Source organism: Emydura macquarii, unplaced genomic scaffold (genome assembly GCF_026122565.2).
Source record: "Emydura macquarii macquarii isolate MOO-44397 ecotype Brisbane River unplaced genomic scaffold, CSIRO-AGI_Emac_v2 contig_1483, whole genome shotgun sequence".
In the NCBI taxonomy this organism is placed as follows: Eukaryota; Metazoa; Chordata; order Testudines; family Chelidae; genus Emydura; species Emydura macquarii.
In genome coordinates, this window is record NW_027131620.1 from 1,576,430 (window position 1) to 1,602,662 (window position 26,233).

Genomic DNA, 26,233 nt, shown 5'->3' on the forward strand with positions numbered 1-26,233 from the left:
GAAAGGAATATAAAGGAAAATCGTCAACGCAACTCAGAGCTGACCACAAAACCTTTTTCCCAGAGAGAGGAATGTGAATGCGGCAACCAGGGGCCTAAACTAAAGTGACTGGGACTCCCTGAACTGCTGTTCTGGGTTTATATAATATTTACTGGCAGAATATTCTCCCTGTCTAGCACGTCTTTCATCTGAGGACCCAATCACCCTTTTCAGCATGAATTAATTCTTACAACTCTGGGCAAGTATTGTTAACCCCAATGCACAGATGAAGAAACTGAATCACAGGGAGAGAAGTGATTAGCCTCAAGTCACACAGTGAGTTAGTGGCAGCTGGGAATGGAACCCAGGAGTCCTGACTGCCAGCCATTGCTCTCTCTATGTTATGCACACCTACAGTGCAGTATTCATACCAATTTGCCTCTGCAGAAGACTGTGATGTTACACTGGATGATGGGATCCAGAGGGGAATAACCTGGAGGAGGAGCTGAAATCCTAAGAAACAAAAAACTTGTTCATATAAGTCACCTGGTGTGAGTAGAAAAGTCGTTTCCAATTTCTCTATCAGTAAGGCCCTACTTAACTTGCAATATTGCAGAAATTGCAGATTCCACAATATTAGGTTTCTACTGCAATTTTGACAGTGGGAGACCCAGCCACCCTGGCTGGAAGCAGGAGCCCCCACTCTCAGCCCCGGGAACTCGACAGTGGAAAATCGTGGAAAAGTAATAATGGACTTTATTACCATAAATAATAAAGTCCACTAATACTTTTCTGCAAGTTTCCATGGCTTGTCAGCAACGCTGCTGCAATTTTTTGACAATCATCCCGCAATTCACATAGGGCCTTATTTATCAGGCATTACCGGCTCTTTAAACCAACCAGTCAATACGACAAATAGGAAAGGATTTCATGGATTCATAGATTCCAAGGCCAGAAGAGACCATTGTGATCATCTAGTCTGACCTCCTGTGTGACACAGGCCAGAGACCTGCCCCAAAACTATTTCTAGAGCAGATCTGTTAGAAATACTTGTCTCCTTCACAGCTGGGGTATCCGTCCCCTGTCTCCCCTCCCAAGCCCAGGAGACAGATACACACTAGCTCTGCGCCAGCTAGCAGTCTAAAATAGCAGTGTAGATGTTGTGGCACAGGCTAGCTGCCCAAGTATAGGCTCAGAGAAATGGGGAGCAACGTCCATACTGCAATTTTTAGCGCACTCGCTTGAACAGAGCTAGTGCATGTCTGTGTGCACAGGCTGGGAGACATGAGACACGCTTTCAGCTGCAGCGCAGACATACCCGTAGGGGCACAGATATTATCCGAGATCTACACCAAGTGAGATTTCACCGTAGATCAGACATCACAAACAGAAAATAAGTGGTCTAGTCCATGGGTCTGGATATCAGGAAATCGGAGTTTTATTCCTGGCTCGTTGACAAGACTCGCTGTGTGATTTTGAGCAAGTCACTTAATCTCTCTGTGCCTCAGTTTTCCCATCCAAAAAAATGGAGATCACATTTCCCTACTTTATAGAGGTGTTGTGAGGCTCCATTCATGAATGTTTGTAAGGTGCTTTGAAATCCTTGGATAGAAAGTGCTATCAAAGTGCAAAGCATTGATGTATGGCATTTTGATGTTGTCAGAAATGGCATAAGGAATTGTCACAGGATAATGGGTTCCACCCACCAAGTAAAGGCTGAGAAGACACTTTTCAATTTACAGAAAATAGATGTTGAACTGAAGATAATACATTTATTTTCAAAGCAGATGCTTATCCTGTGACTTATTTTGAAGCAAACCATTTTTTATGCTTCCTTGTTTCCTTTTTGCCTCCTATTTCCTCTTGCTGTTTTCACTCGAATATTTATGGTTACATGTTACAAAGGGCTTATCTACACTCCAGCACAGCACATGCTGTTGATATCTACTACCTTGATGAGTCAATCAGTGACAAATTCTGCATGAGAATGGCTCAGGACATGCACATGTTCCCACATCTGATGACTAACTACAGAAACTTTATTTCAGCCTGAGCCTGAATTTCCATGCACCTACTGAAGCCAAAGGAAGTTGTAGACATGCAAGTAATGCAGGAATGGGACTTAAGAGAGTCTTCTACATTGAAAGAAAACCAAGGGACACTGTCTCCTTTCAGTCACATAGCTCCACACACGACAATCCCACAAGGTGCCAATCTCTCCTCATATGTAAAATGCTCCATTCTATTTATTGCATTATTTGGCCAATTTATACTCTCTCCTCCTTGACTGTCTTTCTTCTAAGAGCGCAACCAAAACCAAAATATGGTCTGACCATTGCTTTATTAAATGCTAGTGCAGCACCATGGATTTCTGTAATATACCTCACTTCAAAGAGACCAGGATCCATTCTATGAGGTGTAATTGCTGAGTTTCCTGCTGATTGCTAAAACAGGATGTTATGAACACGTACTTTGATTTGAAATTTTATTCTTGGACACTCAAAGTTTCCCAAGGATTCCATTTGCTGCACAGAAATATTGGAACAGTGCTAACTTCCCAACCCTCCCCATACTTCATACGACCACCCACTCATTACCAAATTCTTTTATTAACTTTCTTAAAACATTCCCTAGGGAAAGGGAGAAGGATGCAAGCACAACAATGGTTAAGTGCTATATTGTGAAACTTGTCACAGGATCCAGTGTCTTACAGGAAGTGATCTGTCCATTATTTCACAGTTGTTTCTGTAGTGCAATCTTCGATGTAATTTTGCTTGGATTTTTGTTGGGTTTGGAGGATTATAGCTGTAAACATTAACTCACATTATTTAAACGGCACACAGGAGTCTCTTTTATTTTTCAGATACAATATAGTTAAGGTGTTTCATATATTTAGGACTCAAATTTCTGCAAACATTACCACATGCAACTAACTTTTCCCACATCATCAGACCCACTGAGTTCAGGTTGTATAAGAAGTAATTGTTGTTACACTAACAGATATAGAAAAAAAAATCTTCAGGTGATTCTTTTAGTCAGCCCATCAGTAAACATCACCTTTAACACTGGTGCTTTGCTGCTTAACTCACTGCTTTGTAAAACCATTTGGGATCTCTTCAGAATGAAAGGCCCTATAAAATTTTCCATGTTCTCATTTGCAATTGAAAGTGACAGTCATAAGGCGGCAGCACTGTGATCTGCAGCAGTTTCACTCTTCACAAAGGCAATACATACATACCAGCTGCTCAGGCACCTTCAGAAACTTTCACACAAAAATGGATCTGATAACACATTGACTGTGAAACAGATTTGGGAAGTCCCATGTTCCCTGCTCGGGGAAAGTTGCAAAGTGGTAGTTGGAGGCCCCAATCAAGTATTTAAGCACACGATCAGTCCCATTGTCTTCAGTGGGAATACTCCCCATCATCAAGTTAAGCACATGCTAAGGTGCTTTGCTGGAGAAGGCCCTAAATGGTAGCTATGACTGGAAAAGTGACTATTTGATTGTAAAAGTGTCACCTTCTTACCCTCATTACAGATAGCTGCCCTCTCTGCACATCCTCCCACCCACTGAAGTCAAAGTGAGTTTTACCTTGATTTTAGTGGAAGTTGGATTAGTTCATGTGGGTAAAAACTGGCCCTATTGAAGTCAATGGGAGTTTTGCCATTGATTTTAGAGGGGCCAGGATTGTGTGTCTCAGCTCTGGTCTGCGCAACAGAATTACTTCGGTTTAACTACGTCACTCAAGGGTGTGAATAATCCACACCTCTAAGCAATGTAGTTATACTGACCTAAGCGCTGGTGTAGACAGTCCTATGTCAGCAGGACAGCAGGAGTCTTCCACCAACATAGCTACCACCTCTCACTGAGGTGGAGTTATTAAGTCAATGGGAGAGCTCTTTCCTGTCATCTTAGAGCATCTTCACCAGACGCGCTACAGTGAAGCAGCTGCATCGGTAGGGCTCTGGCAAGTCCTTTAAGGTCAAGATTTAGTTTCTGTAACAAGAAAGAAAAAAAACGAGAGTCCTGTAGCACTTTAAAGACTAACCAATTTAATTTCTGCAGGTATAAGCTTTCGTGGGCTGCAACCCACTTCCTCAGATGCAAGAAATAGACATCAGATAGGGGAGATATATATATACATCCAAGGGTAAGGAGCAACAATGGGGAGGGTAGGTGTTAGCAAAGTCCATTCAGTTACAGTAGATGAGGCCTATGCACAACCACTGATTAGAAGGTGAGAATATGTGAACAGTGACAATTACTTCTTGTGATGAGATGACCATTCCAAGTCTCTATTCAGACCCAGTCTGATTATGTCAAGTTTGCAGATGAGTTCCAGCTCTGCAGTTTCTCCCTGCAGTCTGTTTTTGAAGTTTTTTTGTTGAAGAATGGCAGCTTTCTAGTCAGCTACAGAGTGTCCTGGGAGATTGAAGTGCTCTCCGACTGGCTTATGGATGTTACCATTTTTTATGTCTGATTTGTGTCCATTTATTCTTTTGCGTGGTGACAGTCCAGTTTGGCCAATGTACATGGCAGAGGGGCATTGCTGGCACATAATGGCATATATTACATTAGTAGGTGTGCAGGTGAATGAGCTCCTGATGGTGTGGCTAATATGGTTAGGACCAGTGATGGTGTCACTAGAGTCGATGCTAGCATTAATAGCAATGGCTCCATGTTACAAAAAAAAATTGAGAACAGATTTAAATTCAGGCCTTTGAACTGAGCAAATTGTAACCAGTGTCACTTTAAAGCAAGCAAGTTGGAGGTAGAAGACCCAAGAGGGAATAATCATGAAAACCCACAAAGTCTTTCTCCCAGAATCACTTATCAGAGTTTGGGAAATGACAGCAACCACACAACCGGACAAAACCACTGAAAGGCAAGAGCAGCAAATGAGTAATTCCCACCCAGCGCACAGGGCACTGGATGCTCAGGCTGTTGGCACACAGGTGACATCACAGATATATTGCAATCCCCAGGTTTGAGTGAAGTGCCGAGAGTATACGGCATGTGGCGTATTTGTTATTGCTCTGTTGAACCATGCCACTAGAGAGAAAAAGAGACTAGAGCCCTGCATGGGACTATTTTTTTAATCCCACATCGCAATACCCACTCCCATTCCCACACACAGTGTTTCTTGCATTTTTATTCTCCTCCCACCCACAAAAACCTTCAATCCCGCAAATCCCGCAAGAGAGACAAATTCCTGCAGGCTACTTACAAAAAAGTCAGTTAATATAAATATATAATAAATATATACGCTTATATTATTATATATATATTATTATATATTGTATACTATATATAGTTTATATTATAATATATATATAGTAAATATATACAAATATAAACGGAATTCAGACACCGTTTTTATGTGGTAAACTGATCAGAGATTTAATGTTTTCCCGCAAATTACCGTAGTCTGGGTTTTTTGCCCACCCGATTCCACTCGCAACAAAGTACGTTTTACCTGCTCCTGCTATCATGGTAGCAGGTCCTGTGGGACCCACGGGTTCCCAGTCCTGCTGCAGGACTCTAGAGGAGAGCATGGGAGCATGGTTTGTTTGGTAACAATGGGTGTGTGTACGTCAGGGAGACTAGAAGTGGGGTTAGCCTTAATCTACTTACAATTTTTATCAATGACCTGAAAGAAAACTTAAAATCATTACTGATAAAGTTTGTAGATAACACAAAAATTGAGGAAGTGGTAAATAATGAAAAGGACAGGTCACTGATTCAGAGCAATCTGGATGACTTGGTAAATTGGGTGCAAGCAGACAAGGTGTGTTTCAATGCAGCTAAACGTAAATGCATACATCTAGGAACAAAGAATGCCGACATACTTATAGGATGGGGAACTCTATCCCGGGAAGCAGTGATTCTGAAGAAGATTTGGGGTCATGATGGATAATCAACTGAACATGAGCTCCCAGTGTGACGCTGCGGCCATATGAGCTCATGCAGTTCTGGGATGCATAAACAGAGGAAGCTCTAGTAGAAGTAGAGAGGTTATTGTATCTCTATATTTAGCAAAGGTGCGACCACTGCTGGAATACTGTGTCCACAATTCAAGAAAGATGTTTATAAATTGGAGCAGGTTCTGAGAAGAGCCACGAGACTGGTCAAAGGACTAGAAAACATATGCCTTAGAAGGACAGACTCAAGGAACTCAATATGCTTAGCTTAACAAGGAGAAGGTTAAGGGGTGACTTGATTACAGTCTATAACGGGGTGGCCAAACCACAGACAGCGAGCCACATACGGCTCTTTTACCATTAAAGTGCTGCTCGTGGAGCCCCCCATGCCCTGCATTCTCTGTCTACTGCGGGGGAGCTCGGGACTTCTGCCCACTGCGGAGGAGGGTCTTGGGGCTTCAGCCCCGTGGGGCGCGCCTGCCGGGGCTCAAGGCAGGCTTCCACAGGAGCAGCAGGAGGTGTTTGTACGGTAAAGGTGCACATGGAGGGAGCAGGCTATTTTGTGCTCTGGTATCAGACGTGTACGGGCGCCAGGGAGGCAATTTTTGTGTGAGTGGGAGGCAGATTACGCAGGTGCCAACTGTGTGGGGGACAAAGTACTGGTTGCCCAGGTACCAGGTGTGTTGGGGGGGCAGACTATTGGGTGAGGGGGCAGGGTGCTAGATGCCAGACAGCTGGGTTGGTACTGGCTGCCCAGGGGAGCGGGGGACAGGGCATGAGGTGTCCAGGTAAGGGGACGTGGGGTGCCCAGGTGGGGGTGGGCACAGCATGCCCAAGTGGGGGGGGGAGCAGCGAGTGGGGTGTCCAGGTGAGGTGGGGGTACCCAGGTAGGTAGGTGGGTGGGGGGCTGGGTGAGGGCTGCCCAGGTGAGGGGACATGGGGTGCCGGGTGGGGGGGGGCAGCGGGCAGAGCGGGGGGTGTCCGGGGGGGCAGAGCGGGGGGTGCCCAGGTAGGGGGGGCACAGCGGGGGGTGCCCACTGGCCGGGCTCCTGCCCACGCCGGGAGGCGCGGCGGGTCGCGCGGAAAGTGCGGCCGCCAATGCTCAGGCTGAGGCGGGCGGCGCGGCGCGGAGGCCGGGGCGGGGCCGGGCCGGGCCATGGGGCAGCGGCAGCGCCGCCTCGGCCGGGACCTGAGGGAAGGAGGCGGCGGCGGCGGCGAGGAGCGGCGGGGCCATGCAGAACCTGAACCAGCTGCGCGCCGAGGTGCGGGGCCGCCGGGGGGAGGCGGGGCCTGGCGGGGCCTGAGGCGCCTCGGCCGGGGCCTGCTGCGCCCTGGGCTCTGTCCGCGGCCGGGGCCGGGGCCGGTGCGGCCGGGAGATGAGGAGCCCCTGGCCCGAGCTCAGGCAGGCCGCACACGAGCCCCGCAGCGCCGGGTCAGAGCCGGGGGGAGGCTGAGCGGCTCCCGCCCCGCTTCCTAGCCCGGCGGCGGCAGGCCGGGCGCGGGGCCGGGGGTGGCTGCGCGGAGAAGCGGCTCCCCCCGCCGCAGGAGATCGCCCCGGACCTGGAGTCGGTCTGCCTCAGGCAGGGCTGCCCATCTCGCCGCAGGCCACTGCGGCTGTCGCTCACCCCCCTTCGCTGAGGTGGACGGAGGGGCTCCTCTCGGCCGGGCCAGGCTCACAGGCCTGCCGGCCTCCCCTGCCTCATGCAGGCTGAAGGCAGTTCTTTAGGGTCTGCTTCTCTGCCCCGCTGGGGACCACAAGCCCAGGGCCGGGTGAAGCCCCTGCAGACACCCCGCAGCAAACAAGGGTTAAGTTGGCCTACTCCAGGCCCAGACCCAGGGCAGCGACGGGCCATCTACTTTCTGAAGATGGTAACATTTTGTAATCGAGACCAGCCCTCAGTCTCTATGTCCAGGTAAAAGTTACAGCATGCTCGGATGATGGAGAGGTAATGAGCGTTAGCTAGTACAACACCGGGCCAGGTACCCTGTAAAGCTGTGCAAACACCAGGGTAGCTGCACATCCCTTCTCCCCTGCTGCCTGCTCAACTTGGGATGTGTAACCTTTTGCTGTCTCAGCTCCGAGCCATGCACGAACCCCTCTGTAGTGACAGTTACTAGCTGGGTGAATATTCTTGAAGACAGCGTGTTCTAGAAGCAGCAGTGAATGACCTCTACAAAGCCAGCCCGGCCTGCCGGGGGGAAGCATCGCTTCCTCATTGCCATTGGAGAGAGGTGGCCAAGGATGTGCTGAGAGGTAAACTGTATAGCGGGCAAATTAATCTGGGCCTGTAGAACTGCACCGAACGGGATAAGGGTGTTACAGAACAGCAGATGTTCCTCTCTCAAGGATCTGTGGGGAGAATTGGGAAGAGTATATAGCCTGCCAGTCCCTGGCTTAGTGATGCTATTCTATTTCTTCACAGCAATTCTCAGCACTGACTGAAGTAGTCTTCTGCTTTCTCACGGAGCCCAAGGAGGTAAGGCCTCTGCAGCACAATGTGGAGAGGGAGTGGGTTACAGCATTCAGATGAGAAGAGGGCAGAGTTAAGGCTTTGTCTCTGCTCTTTGCTGTCTGCAGGTAGAGAGATTTCTGACTCAGCTCTCTGAATTTGCCACCAAGAATGAAATCAGCCTCGGTCCTCTGAAAAATATTGTCAAAAGTATCCTCTTGATACCTAGTGGTGAGTATCTAGCCTGGAAATGGCTGTGTGTGTGAATGTCACGCATGGCCTGTCAGAAAGAAAAACTGAACTGCTGTTTGTAGCTGCAGCGCAAACCTGTTGTGTTCAAACCAATTCACCTAGAGCCCCCCTGACTTAACTGTCACCTTAACACCTAGAGCCCCCCTGACTTAAGCTGATCAGCTTGCAGGATAGAGCCCATGATTGCTAAGAAAGCAGAAATCAAGAATTAAAAATGAATTTTCAGGCATCTGTCGAAGTATCCCCGTTCAGTTAATGGGGCTGTTGTCTCTCTTAAGGCACATCTATACACAATTCCACTGGTTTAACTGAAATATGTTAAGTATTTTAGTTCAACCCACACAAATCCATGGTGCAGACACACATATCTGTAGCTTTAACACTTGATTACAGTAGTTTTACTTGCAGCTGTGGTTACACTAGTGCAGATTTATCTTTAGACAAAAACGTCGTAGCGACTGCCACCTCCATGATGCAGCATTGTGCTTTCCAGCAGGAGGATGAGCTTCATCAGACAGAGAGGACTGAGCAAATTGAAGCCCCATTAGAGGATACAGGAAATCAGAACAATTCAAAGTTGTGTTAAGGTGACTTCTATCCTTGCAGCCTCCTTTTAGAGGAGCACTTATCTATCGGGCAGCTAACCAGAACAGGTGTATGTTAATCACAGTTATTGGAGCCAGAAAATCAACCAAGTAATTCAGTCTGACCACTTTATTTTACAAGATTACTCACTACAGCAATCCTGTTATCACCATAGCCAACTTATTCTCAGCAATCTGCAGTGACTGTGCTTCAACCACCTCCTTTGGGAGTTTATCCTGTCACTCAATTACTCTGTTTTAGATTTTCCTGTAGTTCCCTTCACCGTAGTCCTTAAAGTTTTCTTCTAGCATTTTCCTTGTCCTAAATTTTCTTTTTGTAGCTTTCAGCTATTTCTCCTTGTCCTGGCTAGCATAAAAGGCAGTGAAAAAATTTCCTTCCTCCTTTTATATAGCTACCTTGAAGGTATTTACAGTCAGAAATAATAATTTTCCCGATCCTGAGGTTTTTCTTTTCTAGACAACATTCATTTAGCTCGCCTTGGTTACTATTTATGTGCATTAGCCTCAAATACTTGTATCATTTTTGTAAGGGCTGAGATTCCATCAATGATACCTGCCATCTGTTCTGAGAACTTCACTGAATGCTTATATACAATATGGAAACAAAGCCATGTAGGGCAGGCAGTCTATCAAAATTTACCAGACTCCTCTTGGCTTCGGAGAACAGGGTCCTTGTAAACTTCAGTGTGCAGCCTGCTCCCCAAGAACAAAGCAGCAGGCACAGCAGGAGACAATGTTATAGGCACATGTTCACACCCACAATGCAAAACACAGCAGGTAGGTCCAAAATTAGTAGCTTGCCAGCCTTTAACAAGCAAAGCTTCTATAGGGGAAAAAGCAGTAACTTCAAAATGAAGCTGCTGCTGGCATTACCATGGAGACCAACAATGCAGCCTCATCTTGCTCGCATGCACATGCATCCAACTGACTAAAGCATTGACATCGACAAAGGTACAGTGAGACACAACAGTATTTCCTGCTTTGGTGAGTAGCAAGTTGCTATTCAGTACAATTGGAGAACAAACACATCCTATTAAAGCATCTCTGTCCCTATGTTTGTTTGAAGTAATCCTATTCAATTAACACATTGCAATGCTATATTTCAGTAAAAACAATTAACTCCTTTTACAATGTTTATTCTAGGGGCCCTGAAGAGGAATCTGTCATCTGAACAAGTCAGAGCAGATTTCATCGCTCTGGGTAGGTCACTTGACTTTACTAAATATTAAATATTAATCAGTTCTTATTTTGTTAATCTTGTGTGGTTTTCTCCTACAGGACTCAATGAAGAGAAAGCCAGTTATTTTGCGGAGCAGGTATTAGAATTCCTTTACTTCTTAACCTTTTTAAAAAAATCTCACTGGGAGGGGGCGGTTTAATAAACTTGTGGCAGAGATGCCAAGAAGTTAGGCTATTGCTTCATACCTAGTTCAAAGTCAAACTGAAGATGCCATGACAACTGGTCTGAAACATTTTGTCTAAGCAATACTTCTGATTTTTGCATGGCATATGCACTGTAGCATATAAGCACCTTAAACAGTTTTGTTGACTGCGAGAATTAAGTGTGGCTTTGATTCTGTTTCTGCGTTTGCTTGCACTGAATCTCAGTGTTATCCAGATAAATGAATACAGGACTTTTTCCATTAATATGTTAAATTGAACCCATGGCAAAATTTTCAAAAAATGCCTAGATTACAAGTGATTTTTAAAATTATACCCCAGTCTATTTTCATTCTTCAGCATTTGCACAGTCACTTGATACATGTTGCATGTAACTCTGCTTTATGCTGCTGCTGGAGCTACAGGTAATATGGTAAAGAGAAGTATTTTGCATCAGTTGGTTAGGTGTCCCTTGTTTGCTGTTATAGTGGAAGCTGAACTCCCCCACGCTGACACGCCTGGCTGTTGGACAGACGGTGATGATTAACCAGCTGATAGATATGGAGTGGAAATTTGGAGGTAATGGATGTGAGATATGAATAGGCAGTAGGATATCAAAGCTGAAATCCAGCAGCAGTTCTCATCTATAGACTCTCTTGAAATAATTTCACTCAACTAAAGCGACTTTAGACCTCAGGCAAGTTATCTGCCATCTCTTCTCTCCGTTTCACAGTGACCGCAGGGAGCAGTGAATTGGAAAAAGCAGGCAGTATCTTTTTACAGGTAAGTGTCCAACAATGTGAGAGTTTAAGGAAATGTGTTATAGTTCATCACTTGGTAAAGGACAAGCTGAAGGTTTGAACTTGCTGGTGCTGAGTCCAGTGGGAACTCAGAGTACCCAAGAATATGACTTCTGGATTTGGCTCTGCTTCTGATTTCTTGAAGTCAGCTAAAACAAGTGCACTGCTGCTGCTTTTTCTGAATGCTTCACTTATCTCAGGAGAATTGTGGCCAACAGTGGGGTTGATGAGTCATACAGACATTTCAGTCTAGCAGAGGTCCTGATGGTGTGTGTGAGAGGTTGGGTTGATTTTCTTACATTAAAGATACTCCTTAGAACGATCTCTGAGAAGGATCTACTCCTAGAGTAGCTTTTCTTGGGAAACCAATTGAAGAAATGGTTTCTCTACAATAGTCTGTGCTGTCTGAAACTGAAGTTTGATGCCTTAATTTTTATGATGCTAGGATGTTTCAATTCAATGTCTCTGGTTTCTTCTCAGTTGAAATTGGTGGTTAAAAAAGGAAACCAAATGGAGCCCATGTATGTAGGTGAGTTAACTAACTTTGGAGGGGAGTTCTAGAGCAGAAACACTTCTGAACTCCCTTCATGAAATATTTCATGAGGCCTTTGATCTGCATTTAAGATTCCAAGTATTTACAGAAAAGTCATATGTATTCATTGGGTCTCAATGAGCTTTGGAAACAGACCCAGCTCCCAGCAGCAGACTTTAGAAGCACTGACTGTAGATGCTCACAACTATTCCAGCCCTGGCCTCTCCCAGCTGGTGGCACTATAGGAAATGATTTAGTATTACGGGCTGTGTGGAGGGTCTTTATATCTATGCATATCAAAATATATGCCATCTAGCTCTGACAATCGGAGCCTTTAGGAGTAATCATTATAGAGAAAGCAGCATCCTAAAGGAAATGAGAGCAACCCCAGTATCTGTCATTATGAAAATCTCTGCCTGGAATCCTGATACCTCAGGTGAATTTGTATAGAAAAGTATGTTAAGAGCTAGAATCTCTAATACAATCCAGCCCAGGTGTGGATGAAAAATGCTTCTTGATATGGATGTGAATAGCTTTGTGTTCGAAATGTGACTTTAAATATAGCTGGTTTTTTCCTCCCCTTTCTCAGAGTTAACATTGCCCCAGTTCTACAGTTTTCTGCACGAGATGGAACGAGTCAAAACCAGTCTGGAATGTTTCAGCTGAGATCCCCAAGGACTGCATTTATACCATAGAGGGGCAATTTCTCCTTGGGGGCCAACGTGTCTGATCTTAACTCTGCTGATCTGTAATGTATTAGATAAAGATTGCACTGCATAATGAACACCACTGTCAAATAGTTCTGGACCCAGAACGGAACTGGTCTTTAAAATTGTTATATTTCTGTCCTTAAACATGGGAGCACTCATTTTGCTTTTCTGTAGTAACCATTAGGAGCAAGTATTGTCAGAGCTATAGAGGCACTTTACAGTGGTATGCGAGCTAGGAATCCATCTTAATGTCCTGTTCCGTTATATTGGGCTTACATAAAAAGGATAAAGCAAACTTGTGAGTGAAGAGCATTTAAAAAAAAATCTTAACTAGATGAATTACTTAGCAATGTTCCACATCAAAGCTCTCATTCTTGTGTTGAGAACTGAGCTGATAATGTACCGCCTCTCCATGCCTCATTATGGAAAAGTGTTTATTAAATGATGGACAGAGGGGAACTCTGGGATTTTTTTTTTTTTTTTTTTTTTTAAAAGAAATTATTTCACCCTGCTAACAAATCCTCCTGTTTTTGGAACAAATGTGAACAAACTTACGAGTCTAATGGAAAGCTCCTTAGGACTGGCCTGTATGAAACGAGCCTAGGAGTCTCCTTGTACTTCCTAATGGAGAGGAGTCCATGGCCTAAGAACCACCATACAGGATCATCACTTTAGCACCTTTTATCAGCCTAAATTCACTTTAAGCACACCTCTTGGGACAGGCCTTCTGAGAGGTGATCCCTTGTGCAAAGTACCCTTTTTCCAAACACTCAGTGTGTTCCTGAGGAAGTGAGATCTTCCTGTGCAACTCCCAGTCACAACATGCATGATGGGAAGAACCAATGCACTGTGATGTGTAGGAATAAGAGCCTGAACTAGCATGCAGCCAACAGCTAAAACAATTCAGAGTCCTGCAATAAGCAGATAGTCCTTCCTGACTAGTTTCAATGAATGATCAAACACAAGACCTTCCTTTCTTAAATTGCTTCTCTTCCGGTTACAACATTCCCACCCCATAAAACCATGCACAATGAAGTTGTAAATAAATACCACAACTTGCGAGAGGTTGCCCTCCAAGTGCCATTATATACATGCTAATTTTAATCAGTTACAGGAAAATACAAAACATTCCACATTACCTTTAGTAACTAGGACCAAGTGACAAATGAGAACCGTATCTTGTGAGCAGGGAGAGTAACATGAGGGAATCCTAATGAAACGTCCCAGGTTGACTCATGGACAATATTTGCATTTTTCTTTCCTGGTGTCTGTCCATTCAGAAGGCTTCCTGCTTGGTCACATAATGTAAACTGAAAATAAAGCCCTTTGAAATAAAAATCCTTCCAGGAAAACATTCTTTCTCCGTTATTTTTTTACTCCCACCCCATCTCATAGAAAATCCAAAGGGTCATTTTGTCAAGAAGAGGGGCTTTTCTGCCTTACGTTTTCTGCTGCTTGTTCCTATTATTTCTCCCTGCTCCACTGTTCCTAGGCTGTCACTATTACAGGATAGTCAGTTGTAGAGGGAGGGGTAATACGATGATGCGTGAAAGGTGCCACTATCAGCTGCAGGTCCAGAACACTCTAACCTGGTTCCTCCCCTCCTCTTAAGGTCTCCTGGCCTGGTGAGCACTGAGGCCTGATGACCTCCAGCCAAGGGCTCCCTCCTGTGCAGCCTGACTATCCCGGAGGGACTCTCCGATAATGATTGGCAGCAGTAGAGCCCTGCCGCTGCACCCACAATGCCTCTAATGTGAAGTGACCTTCATGTGCTACCAAAGGTCTCTGCTGGCCCAGTAATACCCCTTTTCATCCTGGGCACTTGATTGCGCATGACTGAACTAGCAGTGCCTCTTTGAAATGAGTTCCGGTAGATGGCCTGAGAGGAGCCCTGGATGCTGCGACTGTGAGCATGAAGGAACACCCACTCGGAATTGGATCGCTCTACGTTGGACAGTCAGGTCTGGGAGGAGACCTGGCCTCCAGTGAGCGCAACAAGAAATCTCATGAGACAACTGTCTTCACTGCCCAGCAAGCATCACCTCCACAGCCACTCCCAGGTCTTGCTCCAAGAGTGACGTGGGGAGCGGCATTTGGCCACCCTCCCGCTGGTCCTGTACTCACAGCAATGAAGGCTGAGTGGGTTTTATTCCTGAATACTTTAGGAGTGCCGGGGGCAAGGGAATGCTGGAGTCCCACACTGAGCAGGGAAGGGGGACTGTGTGTGAGAGAGAGAGATTCAAGAAACAGTCTGCTCCACTGCAGCAGCCTTAGTGGGGGTGGGGGGCAGGGCAGGCGAGGGCAGTACTGTTGTGTCCAGGTCCCTGTGTCAGTTTTATGAATGATTTCCTGATAGGTACAAAGGCTGACTCAGCTGGCCTCCTGTTGTGTTCAGTGTGGGACCGGCTTTTCCGGCTGCCAGTCAAGCCCAGTGAGCCGAGAGCTAATCTCTCCAGGATAGCGGCCTTAGGGGGAAATAAGGGCCTCTTACAGCTTGGGGAGAAAGCTAACTGTATTTCTTTAGTGGTTTTGGTTCCCTGATGGTTTTCTCAGCCCATTTCCTTAGGGAGTAGCAGCAGCAACTCCCGCCCCCTCCCCCCGCTTTGTTTTGCAGACCTCTGATATGAACAGTTCTGAAAAGTTACAATTTCACAGTTCAGAACAGACACAGGACCCTTGGGTAGATCTCGACTCCTTTTCAGTAGCAAGCAGCCAAAGCAGGAGGCTTTCCCCAACTCCCTTGTGCAGCAGTGGCAGGGCAGGGTCAATCCTGCGTATTCACGCTTCATGGCTGGGCTGCTCCCTCCTTCCCTGAGGAAAGGCATGTCTGAAAGCAGTGAAGGAAGAAGAGCTAACTCTTCTACTACCAGACCTTTGAGCCATTCTGCTCCAATTCAGGCCAAAGCTACAGCAGTAAGCCTGGCCTAGTTTTCGGATTTACCCTGCCCAAAATACTTAGAGCATAGGAGGCAGTCCTGTGACTGCAGTTCTCCCCTGTGCAGAGGGCCAGCACGTGACAATGCGCTGCTCAAGCAGTGCTTAGACTTTGTGCAGGCTCTGCACAAGAGAATTTCACCTAGGCCAGGATGATCGTCTTTTCCCACGTTGGCCAGACTTGTGAGTTATGCTGGACACACAGTTTTGCCAAATCCTTCAGAGAGCTAGTTTACATTTAACTTACAGAGGCACAGCTGTATCGATACACAACATAACAAAACCACCTAAACGAGCAGCAGGATCTGTGTAGGTGGGAGAGCGTCTCCCACCAACACTGCGCTGTCCACACAAGCAGTGATGCCAACAAAACTTACCGCTCAGTGGTGTATTTTTTCCACACCCCCAAGTGACAAAAGTACCTGGAGTGGCTTTGCAGCCTTTCACGCTGTGGTTTGAACACGTCCCAAATGCACCCTGCAGCCTCCTGCAGCTCCAGATTTCTCTTTGAAACCCACTTGCATGAAGCCTTCTTACCCCGATGATCTCCCCCAATGTCTGAGCCCCTTTGTTTGTCCGATGTGCCCTGCGTACTCTCATGCTGCATAGTCATTTCATTCTATGGGGCTCCTCTTTGTGGAGTCTGAAATCAGCTGGGTAGACTATTTTGCATTTCACAATGAAAGGTGTGATGTTGGGAGGGGAAGGGGGAGTAATTCAGTGACTCTCTCACTAGAACGGGAGGGGGGAGAATACTGCATTTGGAATTCCTGAGAAATACAGAGGGCATGTGGGGAGTAACACCAGGCCATCAGCAGCCGGCCAGGGCAGCCGGAGGCCATCACTGCTTGCCTTGCTAATGGATGTGAATTACATCTGCTAGAGTCTCTGACCTGCTAGCAAAAAACAAAACAAAAGATGTGGGTAAATTACTGCAAGCATTTTCTGTACTTACACGGTAGAGGGCGGTGCTATTGCTAATCTCGCTGGGCTTTCCCAAGTCCGGAGCAAGAGACACAACAGAGAGTCCTTCCACTTGCCTACTAGACAAGTATCACAAAGGTCATGTGAACTACAGAAGGAGCCACAGTGCTCAGAGAAAGGGATTCAGTATCACACCTCTCCAGCCATTACATCAGGGGACAAAGCTAGTGCTCACAGGGCGGATCGGAGGAGAAGGAAATTAGTGACCAGTTCTGGGAACCATGGCAGAACCATTCAATACACAGTGGTTTTGTTTCCACCTCCTCTGAACAAACCTCTCTTCAGTTTCTATTTACAGAGGAGTCATGTGGCTTCCTTGGCTTGATTCTAAGGGGAAGCCATAACTCAAACAAGCGTTGTTCATAAGGCTGAGGAGGAGGGAGGAAGGCTAATGGGTAGAGCAGGGGACTGGAAGCCTGAACCCCTGGGTTCTGTTCTGATCTCTGCCTCTGCCCACCTATGTGCCCTAAGGCAAGTCAATTAACCTCCCAGAGGCTCAGTTTCATCACTTCCATTTCATAATGGAGAACATGTACCCATTCACACACACCCCCCGGCACCCGAGCATTCCAGAAATACCACTTGTGTTTTCAAAGCTGAGCTGATTTCTGCACGCGTACAGGTGAACTTCTTCTTACCCAAGCTGATGGCCCTTTGGCTGGAATCTCTCTCCAAATACCCAGAGTCCTGGGACACCTTAAAGACTAAAATCTATTTGGGCATAAGCTTTTGTGGGCAGAAACCCACTTAGTCAGACGCATCCGATGAAGTGGGTTTCTGTCACTAAAGCGCATGCCCGCATAGATTTGTTAGTCTTTACGGTGCTACAGGACTCTTGCTGTTTTGCTAAAAACAGACCAACATGGCTACCCCTCTGCATCTCTCCAAGTAGTAATTCTGGTGTCATTCCAGCCCTCTGAATAATGCTCTGGACTTGCTTCAGTCTTTATCACATACAATTACAAATCCCTATCGCGCACCAAGCCTTTTATACCCTGTCCATGCTATGGCTTGAACCATGATACTAACAGCCCCTGCTCAAGAAGGGGGCATCCTGATTCATGCTGGAGAACTGATTCACAATATCCCTGCTGCTAGCCCAGCTCTAGCCCAGATTCCCAGTTCCGTTGGGACACGGACTACTTTACAACCATGCTACCACAGACCTAACTCTGGGTTAGTCAGAGGGGGCCAGAAGGGGAGCACGCTGCTTGCTGTTTTAAAGCTCACGTGCGCTGTTGTTGTCGCGTGTTGGTCCCAGGATATTAGAGAGCCAAGGTGGATGAGGTAATATCTTTAATTGGACCGACTTCTGCTGGAGAGAGAGACAAGCTTTGGAGTTTACACAGAGCTGTTCTTCAGAGCTGGGAAACATACTCAGCATCACAGCTAAATACAAGGTGGAACAGATTGTTTAGCATAAGTAATTAGCTCATATTTCAAATGGACACTCTGAGTATGTTTCCCAGACCTGAAGAACAGCTCTGTGTAAGCTCGAAAGCTCTCTCCCCACAGAAGTTGGTCCAATGAAAGATATTACCTCCCTCGCCTTGTCTTTTTAAAGCTCTGTACTCTGAGTACACTTCTCTGTTCCCATCCAATTCCACCTCCCCGTCTTTTCTGAAAACAAATATTAGACACAAAATGCAACCCATAAGTGCAAAGAATTGTTGGAGGAGTGCCAAAAGCTTTTCTAAGAAAGAAGTCTCTGTGGAGGAGAAGGTGGTTGGATTCAGAACTTCATTAGCCAGAGGTCATTGGACTTAAATTCCTCCCAATGGAATTGATGCACTAGTATCTATATACATGGTCTGTCTAGTCTGACAGACAGGTGAGACAGGCAGGCAGGCAGTCAGTCTGCCAATCTTGTCTAACCATTGCACGGTCTTGTCTCTGTTCCAGGCTGCATATCCACTCCCATCGCTATGGTCCCAAATCCACTTCCATCAGCAAAACAGTTAGTCCTGCTGTGGTCAGCCTCCTATGTCATTCATGTCACACCACCAGCAAGGGGTCTGGCCAGATGTCAGCACTGGGGCTTTCAGTTGGGTTAGCACAGCCCATTTGTACTGGTCAGAGTCAGCATAGCAAGAGAGTAAATGCTAAAACCCTGAATCAAGTCAAGAGTCACTCTATCAGGCAAGTGTCCCTGAATATCAAGGTGAACCCATGGAGGGGGATTTATGGATTCATAAACTACCTAAGCAGATCTTCAGGCTGCAGTGCTGCAGGGGTGCATGTTTTACTTTGACGGGATACGAAATTGTTTTCCCAGTGGAAAGTTTGTGAGAAAAATGGGGGTGGGGGAGGGAGAGAAGTTTTGGTGCTTCTGTGACACCATTTTGTATGCACAGCTCGTCTGGATGAGAGGCTACTTTAGCATCCAGGGGCCCTGACTAGGTGCTTAATTGAAGAAACTGCCCCTTTGCTCATACCCAACATGGGTGTTACCCAGACAAATGTCTTATGCGTCAATACACACTCACAATTGAATGTTAGGTGTCGCGGTCTAGCTGCTCCCAGAAATAGCCTGTTACAACACATCAAGAGACAGCTGGGTCAGATTCTGATTTCAATCATACCAGAGTAAGTCCAGAGTAACTGCACTGCCAGAATTTGGGTGCACTGTCTATCGGAGAAGGAAGAAATCCAAGCCATAGGTCAGAGGGCAGAGAGGAGGGCAAGTGAGACCCCTGAAGCTAGGATTGAAAGCCAAGCTGGCTGCCAGCATGGGAATGATGCCTGCTTGTTACGCTAGGGGTGAATTTGGCCTATGAACTATAACTCCATCGTACAGCATTGTTTTCTTCTGTCCACAATAATCAGTGCTAGTGCGTACCTAAGAACCCGTTCAGTCTCTCGGTGGGACTGCAGCAAGTGGGAGAGGGGCTGGGTGTCTCAAGCCAAAAGGCAAAGGCGGGGTTTGGTGTTGGCCCATTATGCAACTGGGCCCATTTGAGAAATTCATGTCCAGGTTGGATTTCAGAAGCCCATCCAAGTTCAGGGATGTTCAGCTCCAGTGTCAACTCAGACACACCTCTAATAATTACTTCTCACATTAGTATCTAATTCAGACACACTGGGCTTTTTGCGATTTTTCCAAACACAAAAGAACAACCTTTCATTTCTGGAAGGGAGAGTGGCAACAGTGGAGACCGGGGGACTTCACCCCAAAATACCCATTATATAGTCACTTCTGGAGCACTGCTCATCCCCCTTCTCAGACTCCACCATGCTGAAAACATCCCAGAGCAACTAAACCAAGTCCCTGCAGTGACCGATCCAGTGCCCCCATCACTCAGGGGCAGCTGCTCTGCTTTGACAAGTCATGAATCATCCCAAATGTAACTGCACAGACTTTTCAGCAAGAATAAACTAAACCTATTGCAGATCTTGTAATCGCTTTGGGGAAATGCACATATTTAACTCTTCTTAGTGGCTGGAAAGCTCCATGTAACAAACAGCAAAGGAAAAACTGATCCCGTGTTCCAGGGCTCTCTCTGCAGTTCAAACAGCCCCGTTCGATAGGTCTGCGCTGTCCCAGGGGCATTGATTGAACACACAGTTGAGTCACTAATAAGGTTATCCCCAGACCATGCCACCTGATTTAGTAGCCAAAGAAAGAGAGGACAGGCGTTAACTCTTTTACTGCCAGTGACTGGGTACAGCAGAGGTAGGACTCCGCTTTGTTTTAGCCCTTTCCCTCCGGAGTGTCAGTGTGATGTTCAGGAAGGTGCTGGCAGCTTGACAGCCATGGAGGCTGAACTCCTCCCTTCATCTGGAGGACAAATACAGCGCAGGCCGCAGCAGAACAAGCTCCCTAGTCCCACAGCAGTGACCTGAAGGGGGGACGGGAAGGTCAGCAGTGCTTCATTTGTGCCAGGGCTTGGCTGGGCAGGTCATAGCCCCAGCACCTCTGGGTTTGCTGCATCAGTTACGAATGTAAGAAACTTGCTTGAGCCCCGGCCCCTCTTTCTTTACAAATGAAGCACTGGAGTTCAGTCTCCAGGGCCCGTGCGGTCCTGGCCTCTGTGCTGAGATTCCCAAAGGGAGCCAGTTAGCACCAGTGGAAACTGGATTAAGACCCCCGGAGTTAACAGCTTTCATTCACTACCTACCCAGGGTGGAATTCATCCCGTCACCTAGAGGGGGAACGCATGTGTCTTGTTAACACTCCCCAGAGTCATCTGCTCCCAGCTAACTTTTACTGCCATTTAAAAGCAAACATCTGTTTCTCAATGTCATGTGACAAAGCAAGCAGCGAGCCAGAGAGATGCTTTCTTCAAATGCTGAATAAGAGACTTCACTGGAAATGGGGAAAATATGGTCATCCCTGAAGCTCCTCAGATTTTAGGGTTGCCTGCCCTCCAGGAATTAAAGATTAATCTTTAATTAAAGAGGATGTCTTGTGAAGAAACCTCCAGGAATACGTCCAACCCAAACTGGCAGTCCTATCCTTAGTCTCTGTTTCACTCCAGAGCTTTCCCCAATACTTTCCCTGCCTCCCTCCTACTACAGGAGTAAAGACGCAGTCAGCATCTCCGCTTTCCATCACCAGGTTCCACAGTGTGGGCAGGAACTGCATTGACTGCTCCTTCTGGGTCACGTCCGCACTGCCTAAAGACGTGAGGAGTCGGGACACATGCTTCAGTCCACAAGCGTTTCTATTCATGATGCTCATACTCTTAATGCACAGAAGTTTGAACACAACGCTTAGCACTTACTGGGTACGGCTCCTTTCAACTGGAGATTTCAAAGCCTCTTACAAAGGGGGGGAGGGGGGCGGTCAGTACCATTCCCATTTTACAGATAGGGAAACGGAGGCAGAGAGAGGCTAAATCATTTGCCTGAGGCCACAAGGCAAAGCAATGCAGACCAGGACCAGAACCCAGCTCTCCTGAGTTGCAGTCCTAGCAAGTAGGCTGCAGCACCTCCATTAGCAGCTGCGCAGTCTGTACATTTCATCCAACCCAATAGGCTGGTTTCTCCGGCTTCCCTTTTCCTACGGAGTCTTTAGTATTCTCCCAGAGAGAAGTGTGTGCCTTTCCACAGCAGAGACGCAGGGACTGAGCACCAAATCTTTCAGACTCTGGGAACTTGAGCTTGAGTCATAAGTACGAACTTGATCTCTATGGATCAGCACTGGGACACACCAAGTACCCCCACCAGCCAGACTGGGAGGGAGCTCAGAACAGGAGCCATTTGATCTAGTGCAGGCCCATCTGGACAAAGAAGTGTTTCCCCAGCGTTCCAGAGGGGTAGCCATGTTAGTCTGTATACAGCAAACAACGAGAGTCCTGAGCACTTTAAAGACTAACCAATTTAATTTCTGCAGGCATAAGCTTTCGTGGGCTGTAACCCACTTCGTCAGGTGGAAGGAATAGAAATCAGAGAGGGGGTATATATACACATCCAAGGGTAAGGAGCAACAATGGGGAGGGTAGGTATAAGCAAAGTCCATTCAGTTACAGTAGATGAGGCCTATGCACAACCACTGATTAGAAGGGGAGAATGTGTGAACAGTGACAATTACTTCTTGTAATGAGAGAATCATTCCCAGTCCCTGTTCAGACCCAGTCTGATTGTGTCAAGTTTGCAGATGAGTTCCAGCTCTGCAGTTTCTCTTTGCAATCTGTTTTTGAAGTTGTTTTTTTTTTTTGTAGAAGTATGGCAACTTTCAAGTCAGCTACAGAGTGTCCTGGGAGACTGAAGTGCTCTCCGGCTGGTGTATGGAGCGTTACCATTTTTGCTGGCTGCGCAATCGTACCTGACATTTCCCTCATGCACAGTAACTGCCCCTAATGGACAAAGCATAATTCAGAGCGTAGGAGAGATTCCATCTTGCAGTGCAGAGAGCCAGGCAGCAGATGGTGGCAAAGGACCGTTGTCCAAGAGAATTCTGCACAGCGTTGGCAGGTCAAAGGCAAAGAAGGAAAGTGGCTGACTTGAGTGACTGTTCCCTTGCTGCCTTTTCTCATGCAATGGCTCCCAGAACTGTGGGCCCTGGCAGTACTGTGAGCATGTGGGGTTACAGCACCATGTGATACACCCTAACCCCACATCTCCCCCACGCTCCACCAGATACAGATTTACCAGGATCACCATGTGATTAACCACATTCTAACAAAACCTTCGCTGGCTGCAGCTTTCTAGCCTGGGGAGACGTAGCCCTCTGCGTTCCTGTGCATGGCCGGCTTTGCCCTTAGAGCCGGCACTTACAGCTCCACTAGCGGGAATCCCTCCAGCTGCCGTTAGAAACAGACCAGCTAAAGGATTCTACCAGCCCCTCTAGGTGTTAGCTGAAGAATCCCGCTCCAGGAACAAGCAATCTACACTGCAGTTAGAGGTGTGACTGCAGCTTGCACCAGCTTTAATCTAGCTAGGGCAGTTAAAAATAGCAGTGAAGATGCAGCAGCACAGCCATCAGCGTGGGCCATACAAACCTGCCCGGAGCCCCGGGTACATACTCATGTTCCTATCCCCCGCCGGGTCTGTGCCACCTCCTCTCTACTCCTCTTTTAGCTGCGTTAGCTAGATTAAAGCTAGCGCTGTACAGGGCTGCCAGCATATGCTGCAGTCACACTCCCCATTGCAGTGTAGACGTACGCAGTGCCACAGAGTTCGCACCACACCCTGTGCCACCCTCCTCCCTGCTGTCAATCTAGGGGACGTGCATGGCCAAAGCGGACAGGGCGTGGCCAGAGCCCCAGCAATTCCTGGCTGCAGTCCTGGCAGCTTGGGGCTGTTACTAGCAGGGAATAAGTTAGAGCAGCCCTCAGGTAGCTCTAACCTCTACCTACAGAGCAGTCCTGCAGAAAGCAGCTCCAGGATCAAGGCAGCACACACCCAGCCCCTTCTGAGCGGTGTGGTGTGCGCTCCTCAGGCACAACTACGGATTTAGCCCATGTACTTTGTCCTGCTACTCCCCGCGTGAGCCACTGACCATAATGGGCCAAGTTAATCCTGACATCAGTGGAGTTACAGCAGCAAAGAATTTGGCCTGATGCCTTTAAATGTCATAGGCAACATGGTCGTTTGGCAATGGCTCCAGCAAGCTGCACCAACGTGGGATGCTTCTTCTCCCATCTCCATCATGGCCAGATCCCGAATGGGGCCGCATGGTGGAAGTGGTGCTGAAGATGCAGCCAATGATCCACATCCACTCATTCCAGCAATACATCCGAGTGTTTGCACAAACAAACTCCCATTAAACCTGAGCATCCTTCATGGTAAAAGCAGCTGTTTGACTTCCCGTCTGAAAGAGGGCAGGCAAAGCTGTTTGACATTATTTCACCCAGTATATTAAACAGGATTCTTAAAAATTAAACTAACCTGAAGAGTTAGAGCCCCCATTTCTCTTTAGTGCAAGGGTGACGCCTGAGGCAATCCATCTCCATTCCATTCCCCATCTCTGGGCACCCCATGACAGCCTAAAAATGGGCTAAGCCCCTCCAATGACATAGTATTTCACCTGTCACAGCTAGTTGGTTAACAGCAGAGAAAAAAAAATATTGGTTCATTTGGGGCTCTCTCAAAGCATCCTGTTACAGACACCAGCAGGCTGGAAGGTGCAGAGACATTGTTAGTTTCTTCCACTGCCAGGGAACCAGGTTTTATAGGTAAATTACCGATCCATTGTTTATTCAGAGCCTGATCCTGTAAGATGCCAAGTGCTCCACCTCCCACTGACCTGAGCAGGAGCTGGAGGTGCTCAGAACCTTGCAGGACTGGGCCCTGAGTCACTTTTTGACCTGTAAATGGAGTCTCCCACAGATGTAGGGGAGATTTCCAAGGGCAGCCAGGCACCCAGCTCCCACTGGCTTTCAAAGAGACTTGGCACCCCCCCCCCCCTCGTTTGTACCTTAGAAGCCTCCCCTGTATGGTCGTAGGGGACATGAAACAGCAACATAATTCAGACTGTGTGGGACACTCCCCCTACAGCCGCTAGAACAAGAAGCAGTAATGCTGCTCTGCTTTTCTGTAGCACCTTCTCCCCAGCCCCCCAGGATCTCACACTAACACTGATTAATTAAGCCTCACAACCCCTCTCATGAACTCAGTAAGTGTCATTACTCCTATCACAGGATACTTGCCTGCAAATTCACTTCCACAAGCCACAGAAAAAGAATGCTACTTTGCACACATGAAGCAGAGCCAGAGGCGCAGAAATGTTCCTAAAATTAACAGAGTGCAGGAGAAGGACAAATATGTGCATTTTCAAAGGCCTTTTACTTGACCTGTCTGGGTTCATAAGTAGATCACTGCACTCCAGGTGCGATTATTGCATAGAACTATTATGTGGGCATGTCTCATCTAAAGCCTGTCATGCTATGAAATAATGCTGAAGCCCAGGAGTAGAGATGGATCTGAAGCAAGCCCCAGACCCAAGCATCTCTCACGGTCCCAAACTTTAGGTGAGGGGAAGTGTTAAGATCTAAACCCATCTGTGGATTCAGATTCTGCAAATGATCCCTGACTTTATAACAGACCACGCCAAAATGCTAGTGCCATAGACCGCTGAATTCGGGAGCGTTGCAGAGCTGCGTCTGACAATGCAGCACGAGCCCATTTTTACACAGCGCTGGTTAGAACAGGCTGGCTTCCTCCGAGAGAATGTCACAGAGCTGCGTGAACACCATGCTGAATGCAGCTCTGCTCTGCAAAGCAACTCCCTAAAACAGGCCTGGGGAAGGGAGGATGCCCATGTTTACTGGGCCTCAGCTGGTATGCTCAGCTTCAGAGCAAAACCATGCCTCCTCTACCTGCCAGCTCCAGAAGCTCATCCTAGGATCTGAGAGTCACACTGGGCCCTTCCTTCTGGGACATCACCACCAATAAAACAAGTGCTGAAGACCAAATCATCCCAGCGATGCCCTGTGCACAACCCACAACAGGCCAGTGCAGCCCCAGGAGAAGAAAGAGAGAATGTTTGTAACGGGGGCACTATGGGGGGGCGGGGGGAAATAGATGCCTCAGGACGGAGGAGAAGCGCTCTGAGGCCGGGCGGTGGAAGGCAGGCCGGGCGGGGCAGCTGTGCAGGTGTTCCCTGGACCAGTGAGAGGGCTTGGCTTACCTTTCCCTCGGGTGCAGCTGCTGCCTGTCTCCTGGTGGTTGGAAGGCTCAGCTGTCCGGCTGTGCCAAGAGTCCTCCCCTCCTGGGGCAGAATCAGAGTCCAAACAAATCAAAGCAAGTCCCTTTGCCCCGTGACTGCTGGAGCTTCTGCACCACACCTCCAGGTGGCAGAGCGGAGGTGTTAGGGCCATCTCGTTCCTCTGGGGTTGGACCATACTCCAGGCCCCTGCTCCACACAGGAAGGCGGCTGCACTTCCCTCTGCCTTCCTGAGCCTACTTCTTACCCTAACTTGGCTGGGCCAGCCTGCCTCCGCCCTGCCCCACGGCCACCCGCTCTCACACCACAGGGAGCCCAGCACAGGTCCCACTCAGACACAGCCTCCTCTCACTCCAGCACCCCTTCGCTGCTGCTCTTTATAGCTGAGTGGTTCTTAGCCTGCAGCCAATCAGCACACAGCTGCGGCCCATGTGATCCCGTCAGGGCTATACAGGTAGCAGCGGATGCGGCCCAGGATGGTAACTAGGTTGAGAAGCACCGGTCGAGCTCTTCCCTCAGACTAGGAACGTGGCTTGGGTTTTATCCCCCCCACCCCACCGCCGAGCAGGCCTGGCA

The 26,233-nt window shown here is 47.6% G+C and overlaps 2 protein-coding genes across 2 annotated transcripts in view; one reads left to right on the forward strand and one right to left on the reverse strand.

Moving 5' to 3' along the window:
* DNMT3B (DNA methyltransferase 3 beta) overlaps positions 1-25,895 on the reverse strand; it is a 77,801-nt gene extending 51,906 nt beyond the window's left edge. Inside the window, exon 1 of the mRNA XM_067553959.1 lies at positions 25,622-25,895. The gene's annotated coding sequence lies outside the window, so the exon portion shown is untranslated. The remainder of the gene's footprint in view (positions 1-25,621) is intronic.
* Positions 7,002-13,107, forward strand: COMMD7 (COMM domain containing 7). The gene is made up of 9 exons (XM_067553963.1): positions 7,002-7,163; positions 8,325-8,378; positions 8,480-8,582; positions 10,352-10,408; positions 10,487-10,524; positions 11,077-11,167; positions 11,322-11,371; positions 11,869-11,917; positions 12,510-13,107. Exons 1-9 carry the CDS (start codon positions 7,134-7,136, stop codon positions 12,584-12,586), a joined length of 549 nt encoding a protein of 182 aa, XP_067410064.1. The 5' UTR covers positions 7,002-7,133; the 3' UTR covers positions 12,587-13,107.
* Positions 25,896-26,233: the final 338 nt, after the last annotated feature.

Coding starts and splice junctions, on each gene's coding strand:
- COMMD7 (XM_067553963.1), top strand. CDS start 7,134: ATGCAGAACCTGAACCAGCTGCGCGCCGAG. Junction 8,379..8,479: donor TTCTCACGGAGCCCAAGGAG/GTAAGGCCTCTG, acceptor TGCTGTCTGCAG/GTAGAGAGATTTCTGACTCA. Junction 11,168..11,321: donor TATGGAGTGGAAATTTGGAG/GTAATGGATGTG, acceptor TCCGTTTCACAG/TGACCGCAGGGAGCAGTGAA.